General features: G+C 48.1%; 1 protein-coding gene across 4 annotated transcripts in view; it reads left to right on the top strand.

Annotated features, from left to right (window-relative positions):
• Window positions 1-19,595, top strand: part of LOC121349320 (probable bifunctional methylenetetrahydrofolate dehydrogenase/cyclohydrolase 2) — a 61,041-nt gene that overhangs the window by 26,354 nt on the left and 15,092 nt on the right. The window contains exons 8-11 of one of the 4 annotated variants that reach the window (XM_041459599.1): window positions 1,403-1,492; window positions 6,399-6,519; window positions 7,243-7,395; window positions 7,687-9,159. In XM_041459599.1, coding sequence (XP_041315533.1) covers window positions 1,403-1,492; window positions 6,399-6,519; window positions 7,243-7,395; window positions 7,687-7,741 — 419 coding nt within the window. In that variant the 3' untranslated portion in view covers window positions 7,742-9,159. Of the gene's footprint in view, window positions 1-1,402; window positions 1,493-6,398; window positions 6,520-7,242; window positions 7,396-7,686; window positions 9,160-19,595 lie in introns of those variants that run through there. The other 3 variants (XM_041459594.1, XM_041459596.1, XR_005954495.1) reach the window with 3 other exon arrangements.

Here is a 19,595-nt window from a genome sequence, read left to right as displayed (position 1 = left end):
TCTGGCAGAAATGAAGGGATCTGCTGCTATAGGAGGCAACAGTTTACCTGCTCTTTCAGTCTGTGTTTCTTCACTGCTTGTGCCTAGCCAGGTCTGGACTTGTGCCCCGCAGCTCTAGCCAGCAATCCCAGATCTGGCACCGGCCAGTGGGCTGCCTTGCTTCCCGGGCTGGGCACAGCCAGGCTGAATGGAAAGTGATTAGCACAGCCCTCAGGCTTGCAGGGCCTGGGATCAAAGGCCTCCCGCTGGCAGTCACTGATGAAGAACACCATCCATTATCTCTGTGCCTGATCGCTTCCTAATCTCGGCACTAGCTGTTCCCGCAGTTCCTCTTCTGGATGGCAGGGACTGAGAGACAGGGAGGACCAGGGGAGGAACATTAGCAGAGCAGGGACTGGTCTCTGCGCTTCAGCTCCAGTGTAGCATCTCGAGGGTGAATATCCTCCTGGAAGTCATATAAGACCGACATTGTGAAGAGAAGGAAACACCACGTTTTCACATCGTGTTTTGTTTGGCTCACCTTTGTTTGGCTGGTTTTTTTTGTTCTTCTGCACTGTCAGATTCCGGGTTTCACTCTAAAAGTGTACCTTTATGCCCACAGGTAATAGGAAACCAGGGTTTCAAAAGAAAACCTGATGCCATTGCTAGATAATAGCAGTTTCCTAAATAAATGTGTGGTTGCCCTGGGGGTTAGGTTGTTACCAGATGCACCTTTTCTTGATTGGTGAGAACAGGAGATGACGCTTCCTGGCGTATAAGTGCAAGAGAAAACACGGGAGCACAGATAAGCAGAGCAAGCAAGCCACCTGGAAAGAAGACCTGAGAAGGTGTTAAAGCAGCTGCCTGCCATGGCATTTGGAATGCTAATCTATATTTTGCTGAAAGGTAGGTTTGGAAGAGGCTTTTCTGTGTTGTGAGGTGCCAGGCTTTGTAAAACAGAAACAAAGCCTTTCTCCTTCTGAAATAGGCGGTGGGGTGGGAGGTGTGCAGAGACGTAGGAAGCAGAGCTACTTCAGCCATTTGAAACCTGGATGAAATTTTAACTGATAGCATATAATTTAGGTTCTTTGAAAATAAGCTACTTAAACTGGTAAATAGGTGTAAGGTTGTACTATGTTACATGTATCTATGCTGTAAATTGTGAGATAATAGAATGGAAAACAGGATGGATTTGTGTTTTGGGAAATTTGCAAGCCATCGTTTGTTGTCCCACAATCATAATTATGCTGTGTCAAAAGGAAGTTTGAGGCAAGAGTGTTTTAAATGAATTGTTATTTCATTGCTGCTTTCTCTGGGGTTTGTTTGAAGTGCATCTTGTATGAAGTGCTTTCTGGGTGAAGTGAACCTTGAATGGATACGCTGAGCTTTTCTGTTCCACTAAGCATCTATTTGCATTACACAGCAATGGGGGCACTGAGTGAAGACTCAGCTATTACTGCTTCATCCCTCAGCACTGACTTGCGGAATAACTGGACAAAAAACAACGCTGAAGGTATTGGTTTTTTGTGCTGTTTGTCTCTGTTAATCTGTCAGTTAGGGGAAAAAACCCAACCAACAAACCAAAATCTTAACCTAAATATGTGATGTTAGCTGCTGTGATGCTCTGTCCCTTGGACACTGGGATTTGTGAGATGAGCTGATTTCCTTGTGGAACCTTTGAAGCCTCTCTGGAGTAAGGGTGCCACCCAGCTGGGGTAGGCTCAGCAATGAACAGCTGAAGGATCATTTAATTCAAGTTCAGTCATGATTTGAAGGAGACATTTTAAGGCTGATGAGTGGGGTTTCTGATGTAGTTTCTATTACTTTGGCCTGCTGCTTGGTTTCTGTCTGTCCTCAGCACGCACCTCAATGCGCAGAAGTGAGAATGAACAGGCACAACTTGGAGCAATACCTGTCATGAGTTATTACTCACTAGTTTCTGTCTTTGTTGCAGTTTTGCTTTTGGCTGTCTGGGCTTTCACGGCCCTCCTCAGAGTGCTGGCTCTCTCCTTTCTTCCTTTCTCTTTCCTGACTGAAATGTGAACCCAGGCTCTTTTACCTGCCAACCTCTGAGAGCAGAGCTGTGTTTATCCTGCCAGCTGCATTCTTGGTGTTACCCGAGATGCTGGTGATGTCATTGCTTTCGGAGAGCTGTGCCATCTGGGAATGAGGTTTTGGCAGGTCAGTAAAGGAGGAGACGAATCTAACTGCGATTTTTAGTGTCTCTGTACTTTGAAAGGCACGTAAACAGGCATACAAATAATCTGTTAATTCTAAGTTGTCACAGGACATCTTCCAAGCCTTTTTTAGTAGATCCATAAGCTTTTTATTATTTTCTCATAACAAGTCCAGCTGTTTTATTTTCATTTCTGATCTCTCATAGTGGCAGAGTGTTATATATACATTGATCCATACACATACCATGTGTGTGGGTTCCTTATATATATATATACATAAAATATGTATACACACTTGTGTGCATGTGAAATCGGTAAGGTGTTGATTTTTGACCGCAGTACTTTGCTTTATCAGTGCAGCACTGTGGTCTGGTTTAGTCTGTCTGTGACACGATTCTTGCAGAGGTGCATACAGCAAACAGGAGGATAATGAAGTGGAAATACCTTGTGGTTCGTTAAGTGCCCTGTTAGTGTGGTTTCTAGAAAGCAGGAGCAATGGGTCATGTTTCAACCAAGAGGAGGCTCATTTACAGGGTCACAGCCATGTCTGCAGTAGTCTGGGAACCTTTGTGGCAGCTGGAGCTGTGGTAGTCAGCTGGATAGCAGCATTTTCCTTTGAGAGAGTTCTACTCAAAGGTAGAATCAAATTCACAAACATTCAAGCATACATTTACGCAGGGAGTTAAAATTATATTTTGGTGGACCTCTTACAAAGCCAGTGAAAAGTCGATAAACAGCCTTTCCAGAAAGAAGATTGAAAAGAAATACTTAAAAAGACACTAGAGAAACTCACTGAAATCTCTCCAGTTTGCTGATAACTTCTCTTGCTGTGCACTGTAAGTTCATGGTAAGGCTTACTTGCCAGGGTTCAGTGATACTGGGTTCTGAGGACGTGAGTTCCTGGTTCAGTATCACTGGAGAAACTGGTGGTTTCTTGTGGGATTCAAGCCCTTTGGGGACTGAGGTGCTGTTTGTGGAAAACCATTAATTTCTGCTCCATCTCTTGGCCTGCTATTTACAAGGTCTGGTCCTATTTCCTTCTTTTATGTCGCACAGGCTTTACTTGTCACCAGTACTGGGGCTGGGGAATTTTAGGCTCACTGATTACTGAGAAGGGGGAAAGGTCATGGAGAGGAGCTGGGAGCTGGCACAGCATGGTCTTCTTAGCAAAACGGGCAGCCAGGAGTAGGGAAGGTCTTGGTTGCACTGGGAAAAACATGGAATCTCTTGATTGCCATCAGCTGGTTCCCTGCAGCCTGTAAAGGAGGCCCTGGAGCTGGGACTGAGCCCTTCCCTGCCTCCTCTTTCCCACTGCCTTTCCCCCCCGGTGCAGGGTGCTCGGGGGCTGAGCTGTCATGGTCTTACTGGCTGACTCCTTTTGTTGCCAGTCTGTTAGTTTTGGCAAGCCCAGGCTTCCAAGTGCCTGTAACCCTGATTTCATGTCACATCTTGCCAGGTGTATCTACTTGAATGACTCAGTTGCAGGCAGCTGTCAAGTGCTTACACGGCATGTTTCTCTCTCTTCACGTGACATGAAAGGGCACATGGACCTGTTTATTCAACAGCTTGTTTAGTATCTAGGCGGGCAGTATGATAGGAATTAACATAATGCTCTGGGGCAGACTAGGAAATCATCCTTTTTGTTTTCAAGACTCATTCTTTCAGAGGTAATTTGTACTTTTGCAGTGTCAAAATAATTAGCACACGGAATTCTTGTGTGTGGACTTAATAGCTGATCTTAGCCACAAAGGACCAAGCTCTTCCTCCTGATGGAAGGAATGTCTTGGTTTGTCTCAAGTGCTTTCTAGGCAGGCTGCTGCTCCTGGCTGACCTGGGTTTCTAATGACACCGGCACTCGGGGAAGAGTTCCTGTGCCCGTGCAAGGCCAGGTTTCCTGCAGGTGTGGGTAGGTGGAAGTCTGCCACCTCTCGGCAGAGCTGACGTGAGCAAGGAGGGATTTTGGGATGTGGAAATCCACCTGGTCGGAGTTGGGGTAGAGGTGGCTGGGGATTTTGTGCCTCTGGGGTGTGAATTTGTACCTTCCTCAGGTTTATTTTCTTTCTTCCCCTCGTGGAAGAGATGGAAATGAAAAGCTAAACCTGTACAATAGACACATTCTCGGGGCCTGGCAGGAGAGTGGTACTTTGGGCAGTGGGAAATGCTGGCTGAGGTCTCCCATTAAAGGGGATTTTCAGTGATTTTCTAGTGCACTTTGTGCAGCAATGGTGATTCAAAACACTTGGTGCCTGAGTGTTTGAGGAGGCTCCTGGGAAAAGTGTGGATGTGCCGTTGTCTGTTTTTCTGAAACTCATCCCTGCAGAGCTTAGGTAGCTGTTCTGCAGGTACTTCAGATGTAACCAGAGTGGGCTTTTGTGAGTCCCCAGCATCCTGGATCTCCTTGGCATGCTGAGCCCTGCAGCTCTGCTGGCCATATGCTTTCCATTGTGCTTTCTTCATCAGAGAATAGTGTACAGTTCTTCAGTGCAGCCAGTAGGGTGATCCATCTCTTGTCCCAAAATCTGTCTTTGCATCCTGAAAACTGCCCTCTCTTAACTTCTTCCTGAAGTCTGTCCCTCTAAGGCCTGGTCCTTTGCTGACTGTGCTTTTAGCCAACAAGCCTGTCTCCAGAGGTTGTCAGCAGCTTCCCCAGAAGCAGCCAGAAAGAGCCAGAGCTGGATACTAGAGCTCCTATTTAGCCAGCACCAACTTCCTCCCTTGCATGGTGTTTCTAGGCCCCACAGTGTGAAGAGAAATTTGTGTCTAACTTAGCCATCCTTCCACAGATAAAATGCCCTTTTCCCAGACATTAGAGGCTTGTTCTGAAACAAGACATGCCTCTCCCACCTCTGTAGCTTTTCTGGGGAAGTGCAGTAAGCCAACATGTCATTTTTTCAAGCAGATCTGAATTGCCACTTCTCCCTAAATCTCTTCCTAAGCTGCAAGTCTGGTTACTCTGTCAGGTTTGAGACCTTGTTCTCAAAGGAATTGTTTGATCTGAGTGTCAGTGATAGCATCGTGCCTTTTGGGTGTCCAAACCACATCATGCACAGCTGAAGTTGAGAGCTGCTCTAGCGAGAGCAGCTGTTTGCCATTGCTTGTCACCTCTGATAAAGCTGCAGAGAGGAGGAAGAAAAAAACCCCAAAACTACGTAGAAGAGCACGCAAAGGAGGTTCCTGCCATTAAATGGCTCAGACTGGAATTTGATTGGGAATGTAGGGGGCTGGTGCTGTTAATCCTGAAAAGTATGTGGTGGGATCACAAGTGGCCTTCAAGGAGGCTTGAGGCTTGTGTCCATGGCAATGGTTCCATGGCTGTATGATCTCCAGACCTTGATTCAGCACTTAGTCAGAAAGGAAGGGTTCTGCTTGCTGTACCTTTGTTGAGTCACCTTTGTTGAGCAGACCTTGTCACCTTGCTGCAAGATGTTATTTTTCTTGTGGTCATAACTGAAAGCTGCTGTTGACATGCACTCTGTTAGGAAATCACCTTCAGCTGTCACTGAGGCAGTCCCCTGAAATAGCAAGTCATTGCTTGGACACCCCACCCCACCAGTGATTCCTGGAACTGGGTAGAGAGACCAGTTGGAACAGATGCCTGCAGTGATGGCAAAGCTTTGGAGCTTTCTCCTCACCTGCTGCACCCCTGTTCCTGTGACTTCTTTATTCCTATTTGAACCACCCTGAATAAGGGCAGTCTTGGCAGGTTAAAACTGTCATGGGACACTCTGCTAACGTTGAACCATGGAGAAGGGAGGGGAGGGAGGAGTCCCACCATTCATCCTCACCCCTGGCTGCAGAGCTGGCAGGCAGGAGCACTAGAAGTGCAACAGTTCGTCTTGGGACAAGGAAAAAAATTAACTATTAATTGAATTCAGATTGGGAAGGACACTGAGAATAATGCAGTGCTCTCCTTGTGTCCTAAATCCCTGCTGTTGCCGGCATGGTTTTTGATTGGATTGTAGATTGGGTAGTGCTGGTGTTACCCTGTGTGAATCTCCCGTAGTCATTTCTGTATGTGTTCCTCAAGAGCAAGTGATTTATTCACAGTTTGTGCTTCTCAAAGCTGTGCTGGACTTTGTGGGAAGCTTGCTCTGTTCAGTGGTGACTGAACTAGCTCACGGGACACCACACAGTAAATTGATGTACAGTGTTTGCTGCACAGTGTCTGTTCTGCTCCAGGTGTGAAAATATGTTTAAATGATATTTTGTCCTAAACATAACATGACTTCCATTCTTTCACAGTGGATTATACCGAGCAGCCAAAGCTCTTGAAGCTGATGCAGACCTGCCTTGAGGAGCACCACAGCTATTGTATCAATGGGCTCTGCGCCTTCCACAGCGAACTGAGGAAGCCCATATGCAAGTAAGGACCCCTGCCTGTTATACCCTTCTTCAGAAATGACTCTGGCATCGATTCTTCATGTGCTGCATGTGCACCTTCACAGTGCCAGTCAGGTATTTGCAGGATTAAACTTTGGCACAGACCTGAGTGCTGTGGTGCCTCAGGACTGCTAGCAAGGCTGCAGTGCTGTGCTAGTGTAAAACTGAGGAAGGGAGAGGGGGGATTCACAGCTTTGTAGATGGCTGCCATGGTGCCATCTCAAATCACAGCTGGTACTGAAGTTAGTGGTACAGGAGTCAGTAGATGTTCACAGTCAGTATTAAGAAGGGAACAGGATCTTCCAACATACCAGCTCCAACTCCCTTATTCCACAATCAGGACCATGGTGTCCTTACAGTTCTCTAGGATGCATAGTGGGCAGCCTTGGCCTCTGGAGACATTACAGCAGCTGAGGATCAGCAGAGCACAATGCTCTTGGTCCACGCCCTGCACAACCAGGGGATGCTTAGACTGCATTGCTGCTGTGACTGCAGTGCTCAAGCTAGCTTTAACCCAGGTGAACTGGGACAACTGGTAGTCTTGGTGGAGGGAAGAGGTTCTGAGTGAGCACCAGGTTCAGCCCCTCCTTGTTTAGGCTTCTTGAACTGGTGATCAGTTCAAAACGGATGAAAACGGATGTGTGTGTGAAATAGAAAGCAAGACAAGCTCTGAATGATTTTTGCACGATGTGTATTTATTTTGTAGGTGCCTTGCAGGTTATAATGGAGAGAGGTGTGAACATTTAACTCTAAATTCATATGCACATAATTCTTATGAGCGCTACATTGCTGTGGGGATTGGTATAGGAATACTGACCAGTGGAATACTTGCCATCATCTACTGCTATGTAAGAAAGAGGTATGGGAAATCTGGAGCCTTCTGATTACATTGGTCTGAATTTCGGTGGGCAGGGTTTTGAGGGCATTGGGATTGTGCTTTTGCCTGCTACTAATCTCTGGTGATCTTAAAGGAACTAACGCTCTCTGCCTCTGATTTCTGATCTACCAGTGGGGCCAGTGGTGCAGTTGTCTGAAACGTGGGGATCCTCTGGGCTGCCTAAGTGAGTTAGGGGGCTAGATTTTGATTCTGTGCAGGCTGCTGCCGTTTCAGGTTTGGCTGATACAAATCACGTGCTGGTGTCTGCTTTAGATGCAGGAAGCTGCAATCCCCCTACAAGGTGTGCGTGGGTGAGACGGCGTTGTGAAGCCCCGGCGCTGGAACGCTCACCGCTTTGCCTGCTGAGGAGGAAGGCTCCTGGCCATCGCACAGGCACGCCGGCCTCGCTGAGGACATGGGCTCAGGGAACGGCAGAGGAGCGCGCCAAGGGAGCTCCCGCAGGACTGACAGGCTCTGTGTTCTGGAAGAAAGACTTCCTCTCTTGGGTGAGGGTGGATCGTGCGCAGGTCCAAGCAGCTGGACACTGGCAGGCCTTTGGGCACGCTCCTGTGCCCAGTGTTTGCCGTGGGGAGGACTGGTTGGTTTTAGCTGTTTGCAGTCATTTCAAGCACTCGTACAGTGTTCTGCTTTGGTCTTTTGTGTGTTTTGTTTGGTTTTGTTTTCTTCTTTTTTTTTTCTCCTCTGGAGGATAAGCAGCACCTCCCTCACAGTGGAGCTGTGTTCTGGACATCATGCCCTGACCCCTAACCATCTGGGTTCTGATTTTGCTGTCTGCTGGCTGTGTGTGTGGATGAACAGCCCTCTCCCAACCCAATGGTTACCACTGGTGTGCTGGGCCAAGTATGGGCTTCTGGTGCCGTAAAGGACAACAAATGCTTTGGACTGAGGAAAATGTCTGGTTCTCCATCCTTAAATTAGAATATAGAGAGTAGGCAATTCCTGGAGAATCAGACCGTGACACCTCTGGGCATGGCACGTTTTTATGGTTTTCATAAGCAAAGCAACCAGACGCCTTTCTCAAAATGGATTATGGAGCGTGCTTGTGGCAAAGAACTCTCCTCTTCCCAAACATCCTATAGCAGCTCCGCAGTTCCATGGAATTTCAGGCAGAACATTGCCTTGCTGCACCCTGATTCCTGCACAAGACTTGAATTGCTAGAGAAGCTGGAATTTTGCTATGAAACTTCACTACGGTTTTTCCCAGGAAGCAGACTTTCTCTCTGCCATTTGCACATTATGGGGACAATGTGGCCACTCAAACAAGAACAAAATTATTTTAGGGATTTAGTTCCACCCCGGACTAACAGGTTGCATACTGCATGCTTGGTTCCATTCATCTTATCTACGGAAAATTGGGAAGGTACGAAGATTTCATTCAAGGAAAAGGGAAGAAAATTGGTTCTGAGGATGGTGGTACTAACTGGGACGTCTCACTGACAGCTGGAGTGTTTGCCAGTGCTGATGTGACTAGAGATGGCTCTCAGAGATTTTCATTTCAGCTGCTGCACATTGTAGGCTCATCTGCTGTGCTCAGCCATCTGCCAGAGAAAGGCAATTGGTACATCGAGGTCTTGTGGAGTAATATTGGCTCCTGAATTCAGGTGCCCTGCTGAAATCTCATTTCTTTGTTTTGTGAGTTCATTTTGACAACAAGGATGTATGCTGTTTGTTTAAAAAATGTGTGTTTGTGAGACTACGGTGACAATGCTGAAGGGTGTATGAAAGGTGGGGTTTGAAAGGGTCATGGTGCATGTGGTGCATCCATGGTCTGAAGTTCAGGGGCCTTCTCATGTGGGCATCCTGATCAGTAGCTGGGCCATCCTGGCTCTGTGATACCAGTAAATAAAACAGCACATCACACACTGCTCAGAATCCCGTGTAACACAGGGAGCAAGCTGCATGTCCACACACAAAATGGATTGCTGGTGAGGAGTGGATGGACACCACTCCTCTGCACTTTGACACCAGTTTTTCCAACCATCAGCCTTTTTGTCTTCTTCATCTCCAGTCAGATCTTCAAATCTTTGCACTGCTTGCTTTTTTCCGTTCTTCTGACCTTTTCTTAGATTCCACTGCTGGGTAACTTGTGCTCTTGACAGTCTTCAAGTCAGCTTTTGGTTGTGGCCCTACCACTTACTGTCACACACACGTGGTGAGAGGGCAATTCGGTATGAATTACAGTCTGCACATCCTCACAAATGAAAAACACCCTTCACCCATCTCCATGGAACTGGAAAATATGCATGTCATTACAGGTGAGGGATCCTGCTCATTGGTCCCAGGAGAAGATTGTAGAGTGAATATCCAAAGGATGAAAAGCCTTAGGGTTTTTGTCATGTGAGTGAATCTTCCTCTCCCCAGTGAGTTGTCTCTTCCTGTGCTCACACTGCCAGTGTTGGATTCACTTCCCAAGGACCAGCCCTTCTCCACTGCAGAGGCTGTCTTGGAGCAGACACACACCCTACACACCTGGCTCAGGGGTCCATGCATTTGTCACACAAGTTCTAAGGGCACAAGTTGGAACAACGGGACTTCACCTTGCCCAAAGAGAACTGTTGGAGAGAGATGCATTTGCTTTGCATGACCTCTTACTGATGTTTGTTATGCCCTTTGTGTACAGACTTTCTCTCTGCCATTTGCACATTATGGGGACAATGTGGCCACTCAAACAAGAACAAAATTATTTTAGGGATTTAGTTCCACCCCGGACTAACAGGTTGCATACTGCATGCTTGGTTCCATTCATCTTATCTACGGAAAATTGGGAAGGTACGAAGATTTCATTCAAGGAAAAGGGAAGAAAATTGGTTCTGAGGATGGTGGTACTAACTGGGACGTCTCACTGACAGCTGGAGTGTTTGCCAGTGCTGATGTGACTAGAGATGGCTCTCAGAGATTTTCATTTCAGCTGCTGCACATTGTAGGCTCATCTGCTGTGCTCAGCCATCTGCCAGAGAAAGGCAATTGGTACATCGAGGTCTTGTGGAGTAATATTGGCTCCTGAATTCAGGTGCCCTGCTGAAATCTCATTTCTTTGTTTTGTGAGTTCATTTTGACAACAAGGATGCATGCTGTTTGTTTAAAAAATGTGTGTTTGTGAGACTACGGTGACAATGCTGAAGGGTGTATGAAAGGTGGGGTTTGAAAGGGTCATGGTGCATGTGGTGCATCAATGGTCTGAAGTTCAGGGGCCTTCTCATGTGGGCATCCTGATCAGTAGCTGGGCCATCCTGGCTCTGTGATACCAGTAAATAAAACAGCACATCACACACTGCTCAGAATCCCGTGTAACACAGGGAGCAAGCTGCATGTCCACACACAAAATGGATTGCTGGTGAGGAGTGGATGGACACCACTCCTCTGCACTTTGACACCAGTTTTTCCAACCATCAGCCTTTTTGTCTTCTTCATCTCCAGTCAGATCTTCAAATCTTTGCACTGCTTGCTTTTTTCCGTTCTTCTGACCTTTTCTTAGATTCCACTGCTGGGTAACTTGTGCTCTTGACAGTCTTCAAGTCAGCTTTTGGTTGTGGCCCTACCACTTACTGTCACACACACGTGGTGAGAGGGCAATTCGGTATGAATTACAGTCTGCACATCCTCACAAATGAAAAACACCCTTCACCCATCGCCATGGAACTGGAAAATATGCATGCCATTGGGAAAACACAGGTGAGGGATCCTGCTCATTGGTCTCAGGAGAAGATTGTAGAGTGAATATCCAAAGGATGAAAAGCCTTAGGGTTTTTGTCATGTGAGTGAATCTTCCTCTCCCCAGTGAGTTGTCTCTTCCTGTGCTCACACTGCCAGTGTTGGATTCACTTCCCAAGGACCAGCCCTTCTCCACTGCAGAGGCTGTCTTGGAGCAGACACACACCCTACACACCTGGCTCAGGGGTCCATGCATTTGTCACACAAGTTCTAAGGGCACAAGTTGGAACAACGGGACTTCACCTTGCCCAAAGAGAACTGTTGGAGAGAGATGCATTTGCTTTGCATGACCTCTTACTGATGTTTGTTATGCCCTTTGTGTACCAGAGGCCAAGCAGGTGACCTGCAGGATATGCAGGTGCCTTTTCAGTGGTATTTACTCATTGCAGTGAGCCATTTTGTACCTACAGCAACGTACTCTGACTTGATTATTTCAAGTTAGGTTACGTGTAAGTGAAAAGGAAGTCTACTTTTCCACAATTTAGCAGGAGACTACATAGTGAAATATGTCTTTCTAGTTGGCTTTCAGGCCCACTAGTGAGAGTTTGGAAGTGAGAAGTGAGAGTTTGCTGGTGTTTTTTTGCCAGTGGAAGAAAAAAGTGGAGAGTGAAGCACCAGGTAAGCCTGTGCTATGCCAAGTGAGACTTGGTGTCAGGACAGAATGAGAATAAAATAGCAGGATGAAGATGGGAAGGAGGCAAGGGCAGGAAGGAAAAGAAGATGCTTGCTTTATTTTAATTCTCTTTTTCCCAGTGGAGTCACGGCTTCCAGCACGGGGTTCCTCACCACCTGTGTGCTGGGCGCCTGCCCTGCAGAAGCACAGCCTCCGAGCAGGCCCCAGCTGTGTGTGAGGCGTCGCTGCAGGACTGACTCACGGTGCAGCTGGGCTGAGGGAATCTGCATGGCCTCAGATTGCTTCAGGGAGTCAGCCCTGCTGAGCCCTTCCTTGATAAGTGACAGATGCTGCCAGCCTGGAATGGTGTGCTGCTGCTTACGGTGCTGAATTTCCTGCAGAACTGGCCTGCCAGAGGATCAGGATCATCTTTCCTAGCTCATTTATCAGGCTCAGACTCTTTCTGTAGTGGCATAATTAAGAGAGTCGTAAGCTTCTCCTTCCCTTTCCAGCTGCACGTGCCAAAAACTGTCATTTCAAAAGGAGCCCCTGCGTTTGTGTGACTTTTAGGCAGGGCTGCCTCAGCTGTGGGAGGCAGCAGCTCAGCAGGGACAAGCCAGAGACATCAAAGACCAGGATCTTCCTTTCTGAAGGACAGAGCACTTGCCCTGTGCATGATCCAGGCTGGTGGAACCGCACTGGATTTTCCTGCAGCACATCCCTCAAGCTGGGTTGCCCTTAAGCCACCCAGCCCTGAACCTGCTCCACTGGCATCTGCAGCCACTGTGCAGGTGTGCTGGGCTGCCACTGGAACACCTTCCCTGAATTCAACTCCCATTTTCTGCTCAGCTGTGTGGGTGGCCTGCAGTTTCCCTGATCCCAGCAAGGTCTGTTGCAAACAGAGGTGCAAGCCTGGGGAAAAGATGGCTTTAAAGACACTTGATTTGGTTTTGGAGGGAAGTGTAAGGAGCTGGATTGATGCTCTGAGTGCGCAGTGTCCCCGTCCCACTTGCTGGTTGGGGCACGCTGGTGGCTGGCACGCAGGTAAGAGGCAGTTTTTCCTTGGAGATTTTCTGTTATTCCTAGTAACCCACAGTATATTTGGATAATGAGGGTTTCCAGGGTTTCTTCTCCATCCCACTTACAGTAAAAGTACAAATCTCATTGGTGCTGCTGCAGCAGTGCAGTCCTGCCTTGTGTTTGTGTATTAAGAACCAGCTGTGGAACTGCTCACTTCCTAGTGACTCTCAGCTTCATGCAAAAAAAGACAACAAAACAAAACCCCCTGAAAAAAACCCACCCCAGCTCTCCCTTCCACCTCCAACAAAACCCCAAAACCAAAATCAAACCCAAAAAGTCATATTCCTCTTGGCAAAATTTTAGAGCTTTGTAATTCTTTACACCTCTTATTTGTTTTGTTTCATTTCTGGTCCATGAAATGCACTGTAGCATCCCACAAGGAGAAAGCTAATTTGGTAATGTAATTGATTTCATAATTGAGTTCAGGATAACTCCTGAAGGTTGCAGTTCTTAATGGATTGCCTTTAGACCATCCCTAGGAAGCAAGGCTTTAAGGATGATGTTCTGTGGAGAACTAAAGCAAGGAGGGATCAAACCCATGTGATAGAGAGATGTCAGACTTCAAACCTTTTTAAAATGTAGATCATTCTTCTGTGGCTTCTTTTAAGAAATGGTGCTCGGGTAGATCAATGACACAGTAAGTGTTGAGAGAGAGGAAAGACTGGTCAGATTTGGTAAGATGTGAGTTTGATGGCGAACAGCAAGAGTTTATTTTTGAATATTCAGTTCAGCTCTCTCTCATGGGATATGAGTGTGGATTTACTGTTTGTGTTTTAACTTTTAGAGCATGTATCATGGCCAAATGTAAATGAAAGCAGACATTGGCACGACGCACATCAGTAATCTAAGGCTGGATTCAGTCAGCTCCAGCCTTGTCCTCGGCAGGGTCTTCATAGCCCTGCTGGTTTCAGTGAATGCTGGCACGGAACCCAGTGCTGGCTGCTCTGCAGTCTGTGTGTCCCAGAGCTCTGGTGTGGCCGCTGTGCACTCTGTGTGTCCCAGAGCTCTGGTGTGGCTGCTCTGCAGTCTGTGTGTCCCAGAGCTCTGGTGTGGCTGCTGTGCAGTCTGTGTCCCAGAGCTCTGGTGTGGCTGCTGTGCAGTCTGTGTGTCCCAGAGCTCTGGTGTGGCTGCTGTGCACTCTGTGTGTCCCAGAGCTCTGGTGTGGCTGCTGTGCAGTCTGTGTGTCCCAGAGCTCTGGTGTGGCTGCTCTTACCTGTCCTGAGCCTTGCTCGGAACAGGAAAACGCCTGTAGAGGTCCCTATTGTACTGCAAATCCAGGAAACCGCTTGGGACTCCTCCTTTACGACCCGGTTAAGGAACAAACCAGAAAAAGTGCAGCTACTCATTGAAATCTCAGTGTAAGTAGTCATTAATTATCACGACAGCAGTAAATTCTTGTACTTTGACTAGACCTGGGGCTGCTCCTACTCTCGCTGAACTGAGTGGAAGCAAGAGCAGGTTCTGTGAGCAGCAGACCTTGGTGAGCTGGAGGAGATGTGCACGAGAGGGAACTGTTCACTGGGCTGCTCTGGGAGCTCTGCAACTCGGGGCCCTTGCAGTCTGTGTGTCCCAGAGCTCTGGTGTGGCTGCTGTGCACTCTGTGTGTCCCAGAGCTCTGGTGTGGCTGCTGTGCAGTCTGTGTGTCCCAGAGCTCTGGTGTGGCTGCTGTGCAGTCTGTGTGTCCCAGAGCTCTGGTGTGGCTGCTGTGCAGTCTGTGTGTCCCAGAGCTCTGGTGTGGCTGCTCTTACCTGTCCTGAGCCTTGCTCGGAACAGGAAAACGCCTGTAGAGGTCCCTATTGTACTGCAAATCCAGGAAACCGCTTGGGACTCCTCCTTTACGACCCGGTTAAGGAACAAACCAGAAAAAGTGCAGCTACTCATTGAAATCTCAGTGTAAGTAGTCATTAATTATCACGACAGCAGTAAATTCTTGTACTTTGACTAGACCTGGGGCTGCTCCTACTCTCGCTGAACTGAGTGGAAGCAAGAGCAGGTTCTGTGAGCAGCAGACCTTGGTGAGCTGGAGGAGATGTGCACGAGAGGGAACTGTTCACTGGGCTGCTCTGGGAGCTCTGCAACTCGGGGCCCTTCTGGCTCTTGGCTGTGCAGGTGGGAAGAGCTCCCTCTGTGTGGCTGCCGGGACTGGGAGCTGGGGCACAGGCTGGTTTTGGTTGAGAGCAGGGTTTGACTTGGTATGAAGCCCATGGCCTGTGGGCAAGCAAACCTCTAAATGAGAGGTTGCTCGAGTCAAATTAAAATTCTAATTCCATTTTTCATGAGTATAAACATAAAAATAGCCTATGAGACACGGTTTCACAGACAAATTAGGGTTAAAACTGCTTTAAATGCTTATTCTCTGGAGCAGTTTGGGATGAGCCGAACTTGGTAGTTGAGGCATGTCTTGTATAGCCATTCAGGGGGAATTTTCAATTTGATGGTTTGGGGTTGTGGAATTAGGGCCATCTGCCTTAGCTCCTGGCTCAGTTTTCTAATTCATAGCAATGTTAAAGGTAGCCAAAGGTGAGATTTTGATCCCATGTCTGAGGCCCAGTCACTTAAATGCTAATTTTTGATCAAAAGTTATTGTTGTATTTATTTGGTGAATATTGGCAAGGAAATTGCCTCGTACAGATTCCCTAGTGTCGTTTCCTTATGAAAGTATTTTGTCCTTTTCATAGGCAGAAATACAGTTCACTGCATTTTGAATGCCTGATGTTCAAATGCCAGGTCTGTTTTCTGGCCAGGACTGAACAAAATGCGGCATGGCAGCACTGCCCCTGGCTGATGGGAGCCAGCCTGAGGTGGGACAGCTCCCCAGGCAGGATATGTCTGTGAGCCCAGAGCCAAGGTTTTGGAGCACTGTTGCTGTGTGCCAGTTCATCTGCCGTCACCTGCAGCTTCCCAAGCCAAGGGGAACAGCGTGATCCACTTACAGGAGTGTGAGAGCATGGGCCCTGGCACTCCAAATCTGTTATGCTCTTTGCCTTTTTGGTTGTTTTTTAGTTGTTATTCAGTTTTGGGGTTTTTTTGTTTGGGGTGGCACAGGGAATGCAAGAATCCTTCCTTTCTCCTCCTTCTCCAAGGCTATTGTGCAGAGGCCTCTCCACAGCTCCCTCTGGCAAACACCACAGCCAGGCTCGAGCCACGAGAGGACAGGGCCGAGCTTTGCAAGAATGTCTGAGTAACTCGGGCAAAGCTAATTTGTTTGCCATCGTGTCAGTACGTAAGGCTGAGTCTGTTCGTGTCCCGTTGTTACGGCAGATCCCACGAGGGATGGAATTAGGGAATTTTATTGGCTTGTGCCGGCCGTCGGGCAGAGCGCGGCAGCGGGTTTGGCCGTGAGCGCTCTTTTCCAGGAGCCGCCTTCATGGATGCCAGCGCGGAATTCCAAGGCTGTGCGGCGGCAGCTGAGCCTCGCAGGGAGCTGTGGCAGCCTCACCACAGGGAGGACCCGAGCGCTTCCCCTGAGTGCATCCCTGGTCTGCCACCTCTGGGCCGGGAAAGCAGGGCGGGATGAGTCAGTGGCACGGGGTGGGAGGGGGACCTTCAGTTACAGGCCGTGCCAGAACATGCAAGATCTGGCTGAGAATTTCGTGTTTTCCCTCTTCTTTTTAAGTGGCTGTGGCATTGCATGTTCCTGGGTGTCTCTTGGAGGGGTGCTCTTCGGGCAGGCAAACCCAAGGAGGGCCTCAAAGTGGTTTTGTCTGTGTTTGTGATTTTTGGAAACGGCATCTCAGGTGCCGAGTTTATGGGTATACGTCTGTAGCTCTGACACGGTACTTGGGTAGCTTAATCTGCCCTGTGTCTCAGGATGGATGACTGCTGCAGTGCCCTTTCAGGCTGTCTGGGTTTGCTGGAGCAAACCAGTGCCCTGAAACACAGGCAGGGCTCCCAAGGAGGTGAGAGAGAGGAAATTCTCTTGCCCTTTCCCCTTGCCTTGTTAATGCTTCTCTTGACTTCTTTGGTGGCATGTTCACGACATCTCTTGTGCAAATAGATATGAAAGTTCTCCCTCAGGCACTTCTCAGCCGTCTCTGGAATTCCTTTCTCCATCACTAACGACATTTTCCATCAAGATTACAGCAGGAAAAAAATGTTCTCTATGGGCTAGGTGCTCCCCTGTGCGTGAAAAGTGTGTGCAGGAGCCAAGAAACACTAGGAGTTTCTTCCTGATTGTTCCCAAGAAGAATGGAGAGTGACGCAGGGGAAGGGCACGACCTTACACCAACACACACACACTCCAAGACCAGCACAGAAGTGTCCATGGCCTCAGCATGACAGTGAGGAATTTGGGGGTGGTCTGACCCAGCTGGGTGTCCCCTTGCATTCCTCCCTCACCTTTTCCTTCTGGCCCAGCAGAGTTCGTTTCAGGGCCATCCTTCCTGGCCTACCCAAAAGAGGTGCCTCCCAGCCAGGAGCAGGTGCCCTTGTCTAATTCAGGTGCCACATTCAAACTGCAGCCTGAAAGGACTTCAGAAGGGTTTTTAAGATTACTCCAAGTAAGGGTTAGTTTGATTCCTTTTTAAACTATTAAGGGTTTGTGAAATGCACTGGTGGAATGGCTCCGCTGAAGCCTTTTCAAGACAATTAATCAAAGTAGGGCTCTGTGATTTTCCCAATCAGCTCTGGCCTAACTCCAAGCTTCGCTGCAGGCTGCGATAAAGCATTTCTTGTCTGCAGTGGGGGCTTGCTTGCACTGCCTTCAGTCCATGGGTATTTAGGTGTTTAGGGCTTTTGAGTGCTGTAGAATTCTTAAAAATTCCTGTTTGCTTGTGGTGGTTTCTTGAGTGAGAAGCACCGGTGATACATCAGAAGAACAAGGGGAAAGATACAAGCCAACCTGACAACAGTAACAGCATGTACTTTGAATGCTACTTGAAGGTTAGAAACCCTGGGTGGAAGAGGAAACTCGGGGGCACTTGGCCCCAGTGTGTGTGTGTGTGTATAGGCACATTTTGGGTAAAGCCTATTGAAGTCCTGGGCTGCCACAGGGTTTCTGGGGATGGTGCATTGTCCATAAATGCAGTGAATTGAAGGGAGACTGCTTCTCTCCCTCAGTACAAATAGTTCTGTGTATGTGCATTGAAAGAAAACATGACACAGATGGGAGACAAATTCCCCTTGTCTTCCAAACACTGGAATACAGTTGTTTAAGGCTGTGCATTGCTTCATTATTTGCACGTCCTTCCTTCAGCACTTAAGCTGTGTGCTGAATTCCTGTTATGCCAAAGGATATTTTCTGTGATCAGTGTCCAGGTGACATGGAAAAACATGGTCAAATATTGGCAGAGGTGCCCTGTGTCTGATAAAAAATCTCAGACTTTAATGTGCATACCATACCTTGTGCTGATGAAGAGCTGAGGCTCTGCCCTAGATATCAGGTGGTTTTGTAATGTTGAACAGCAAGTTTGTCTTTATTTCTCATAAAAATCTTTGTTGACCCAGAGCTTGGCTTCATGCAGATCAGTACATGTGCAGAGAGCCCTGCAGAAAAAATTCCATTACCCTTCAAAGAACTCAGGGATACCCAAACCCCACCAATGTGGGGGAGAGTTGGACCCCCTGAGCCCCCTGCTGTGGCCCGTGGGGGGCTGGCACAGGGCAGGTCTGGATGCAAAAGGTGCACATCAGGGCCTGCTCAGCCTTCTTATTCTGCACCAGAGCTTTAGTCCAGTCCTTTCCACACAGAAATTGTCCCGGGGTCTGTGGTGCTGTGCAGAATGCCAAAATGATAGTTGATAGAAATTACAATTAATATAAATAAGACAAAAATGCAGTTCCATATGATTTAATGCAAGCCACTGCCAAAGAAGTCCAGGCAGAGGTTTCCACTTATCACCAAGAGTGAGATGGTGCAAAAGCAGCTTGATCTGCTTCAGGTGGCCTGGTAGGTCAGAGGTTTGAGCTTGAATGTGGCTCCTTGTAAAGCAACAAGCTAACTGGGTGCCAGGCAAGAGCAAATGTTGGTTTAGCTTGTGCTGAGGATGAGCCAAGGGAATAGCACAGATTGCGGGGCTGAGCCTGCCGTGCACAGGGTCTGACATGTCCCAGGGGATGGAGGCCCAAGGGACATGGCATGGGAATATAATGACCTGATGGTTTTCCACACTTAAATCTCTCTCTGTGGTCACATTTAAACTTCCCTTCTCCTGCAGTACGGATCAGGACTGCAGCATCAGGAACAGGAGCCTGGGAGGCAGCAGTGCTGCTCTGGCTCAGCATCCACAGAGGAAGGGATCCATGAGGAGGGCAGGAGTGGAGCACAGGGACAGAGGTAGGAGTCCCTGCCTCTGCACATGTTTGGTAAGTTACAGACCCTGTGCTCACCTCCCTGCTGCCATCACAGAAATATCCTAATAGCTACCGGGATGCCACAGGGATGAAAGTGTTACAGCCTTTGAAGGTAGTTCAGAGATGCTGGGGTATGGTAAACCAGCACTTAGTCCATGTGTAAGACTTTGCATCTGTAGATGGAAAGCCAGTCTTGCTCCCAGCGTGACCTCTGGGGGAAGTGGACATCATTTCAGCAGCCAGCTGCAATTGTCCAGACTCCCTTGGCCTGTCACACTGCAGAGAAAGCAGAGCCTTCTCTGCCTCTGCTTTTGCTCCTTGCCTCCTTCAGCCCTGCCATCCATAAAAACAACTGGGGGGAGTTTCGGGTGTTACTAATTTTAATAAAGTGGTTTTAGGAATGTTTTGCCTCTCCAGAGCTTTCATAACATACAGTAATAGAGGCTTTTGGCAGGAGCAGTAAAGC

The sequence above is a fragment of the Pyrgilauda ruficollis genome, unplaced genomic scaffold (assembly GCF_017590135.1).
Source record: "Pyrgilauda ruficollis isolate IOZ18807 unplaced genomic scaffold, ASM1759013v1 scaffold139, whole genome shotgun sequence".
NCBI classification, from domain to species: Eukaryota; Metazoa; Chordata; class Aves; order Passeriformes; family Passeridae; genus Pyrgilauda; species Pyrgilauda ruficollis.
The sequence above is the reverse complement of the archived record's forward strand: the minus strand, read 5'-3'. Positions and strand labels throughout refer to the sequence as shown.